General features: G+C 51.0%; 1 protein-coding gene across 1 annotated transcript in view; it reads right to left on the reverse strand.

Annotated features, from left to right (window-relative positions):
* Positions 1 to 1417: 1417 nt before the first annotated feature.
* TIMM44 (translocase of inner mitochondrial membrane 44) overlaps positions 1418 to 2772 on the reverse strand; it is a 38433-nt gene continuing 37078 nt past the window's right edge. The window contains 1 exon segment of the mRNA XM_070743847.1: positions 1418 to 2175. Coding sequence (XP_070599948.1) covers positions 2056 to 2175 — 120 coding nt within the window. The 3' untranslated portion in view covers positions 1418 to 2055.

Below are 2772 nucleotides of genomic sequence, written 5' to 3' on the forward strand. Positions count from 1 at the left end.
ACATCCGTTTCAATAACCACCGATACTATTTGGCATCCATGAATCTGTCCAATCCTGCCTTGAAGCTATCAAGGGTGACAGCTGTCACGACCTCTTCTGGAAGTGAATTCCATAAACCAACGACCCTCTGGGTGAAGAAATATTTCCTTTTATTTGTCCCTTGATGAATAGGTGTGGCAGACAATTCTTCATTTCTCTGCTGGATGGACTTGTTACCTTGTGGTGAGTGTTGCGAGTGCTTCTTGTCCACCTCTGGTCATGACTGAGGAGGATGAGCCAGGCCCCACTGGGTACCCTGGGCCGGGGGGGGTTGCCCGAGGAAGCAGAGAGCGAGAGTAAGGGAGAAAGTGACTTGAGTGAGCCTGAGGAACCACTAGAGGGAGCTGATGTGACAATGGGGGAGCGGTCCTAGTCAGAGAGTGAGGAAGACATGAGAGTGGAAAGTCAATGGATTGACCGTTGCTATAGAATATTATTGAGAAGGTGAGTGGGGTTACATAGTAAAAGGTATTAGCTTACTAGCCTTAGCCTCTTTGAGATGTGATGTTACCTCCAGGCAGTGAGCAAAGGATTGTGGGGAATGGGGCATGGAGAATCCACGTTGTTTCACGGAAGAGACGTGAGGCTGGGAGGTGTGGTTGAACAAGGCTTTAAAAGCACGATTTCTGCTTCAAACAGACATTCTTTGTTGGATTCTGAGCTGGGGAAAGCTTACGGTGAGCAAAACCATACGTTTACATAAATGAACGGACTTTTATCTACGGAATGCAGATAAGACCGCGTTTCTGGGGCTCTTCCCAGACATAGATTACGGTTAGTCCTCAAGAGAAAAGCAACCTCTTCTGTGCCGTTTCAAAACAAAACCCCTGCGTTTCCACTATATGTTCTTGTGTTCAAATAAAGAGTGGGATTTTATCATAAAATGAGTGATTTCTGAGCTGGGGTTCGATCCTAGGGGTCACAATTCAAAGTGTTGGTTATGACCTATAAAGCCCTTCATGGCACCAGACCAGAATACCTTCGGGACCGCCTTCTGCCGCACGAATCCCAGCGATCAGTTAGGTCCCACAGAGTCGGCCTTCTTCGGGTCCCGTCGACTATGTTGTTTGCTGTCTGATTGATTGTGTGCTTGTTTTTTATATATATTGGGATTGTTTTATCAATTTCTCAACTTAAAATTGTAATTGGATTGGTGGGCATTGGATTTGTCACTATGTACTGTTTTTTACTATTGTTGTGAGCCGCCCCGAGTCTGTGGAGAGAGGCGGCATATAAATCCAGTAAATCTAATCTAATCATGCGCAGAACAGTGAGAAACTGTTTTGCCAGGGCTGCTGGCGCTTCTAATAAAGGAATCATTAACTTCAAAGAGTTGGTCGTGTTTGGGGAGCTGGGTCAGAACAGATACATCCACAGGTGGGGTGGGGTGCATTTTTTAATTTACCGGGGGGGGGGGAGTAGAAGACTCTTATGGACAGGAGGCCACCACCACCTCCTGGCCCCTTATCAAGGGCGCTAAGCCAATTCCAAGACCTGCCAGGGCTATGACAAGGGGGAAGGGGGTACCAAAGACACCAGGTTCCACTCTGAACCTGCCGACGTGGTGAAAAAACAGCTCCCGGACGAAAGACCATCTCCAGCCGGCCTTCCATGCCAAGAGGCCCCCTCTCTTCCCTCTCCCGCACGTGTGTAGGTCGTTCCCTCCCAGCTCCAAGGCAGCCCCACTAGGGTCCGGCTCAGCTTCTCAGCTGCAAGGAAAAGGAACGTTCCGGAAGCCTCTTTGGCGCGAGACGGAGGGCAGCGAGTTCTGGAACAGGCACAACTTTGGCAAAGCGCAGGCCGGAGTCCCAGCAGGGCCAGAGGTCCGCCCCACATCGTGCTCGGACACCAGCGAGTTCCAAGTCTGAAGACCCGAAAGAGAGAGTCCGGGGGGAGGGTCTCCCGGCTTCGACATCCGAATGAGCACCCCGGCCCAGGCCCGCTGCACCAAGGGGTCCCTCGTGCTGGACTCTACGCAGGGCAGGGGTGGGGGGAGATGCGCTGCCAAGCCCCAACTCATAGGATCTGCTCGGTGCTGGAGGTAGAAATGTCCAGGAGCCGCCAGGCAGCGTAGGGGTTCAGCTCTTCGGGGTCCCTGCAGAGGGCCCAGACGTACAACATCCGCAGGACTTTCTCCTGGAGGGAGGGGGGGGAGAGAAAGGAAGGGCAGGGGTGAGGCTTGGCACAGGGCAGGGATAAGAGCGGCTGCAGAAGACAACCCTGGTTGGAAAAGGAACGCCACCCACTCACCCACCCACCACGCAATCTCTCCAACCAAACAGCTGATTCAAAACTGGCTAAGTTATTTATTTTTTTATTATTATTTATTGGATTTGTATGCCGCCCCTCTCCGGATACTCGAGGCAGCTAACAACAATAATAAGACAGTGTACAGTAATAATCCAATACTAAAAATGATTAAAAACCCATTAATATAAAAAAACAAACATACATACAGACATACCATGCATAAAATTGTAAAGGCCTAGGGGGAAAGAGCATCTCAATTCCCCCATGCCTGATGGCAGAGGTGGGTTTTAAGAAGCTTACGAAAGGCAAGGAGGGTGGGGGCAATTCTAATCTCTGGGGGGAGTTTGTTCCAGAGGGCCGGGGCCGCCACAGAGAAGGCTCTTCCCCTTGGTCCCGCCAAGCGGCATTGTTTAGTCGACAGGACCCGGAGAAGACCCACTCTGTGGGACCTAACTGGTCGCTGGGATTCGTGCAGCAGAAGGC

The sequence above is a fragment of the Erythrolamprus reginae genome, chromosome 1 (genome assembly GCF_031021105.1).
Source record: "Erythrolamprus reginae isolate rEryReg1 chromosome 1, rEryReg1.hap1, whole genome shotgun sequence".
NCBI classification, from domain to species: Eukaryota; Metazoa; Chordata; class Lepidosauria; order Squamata; family Dipsadidae; genus Erythrolamprus; species Erythrolamprus reginae.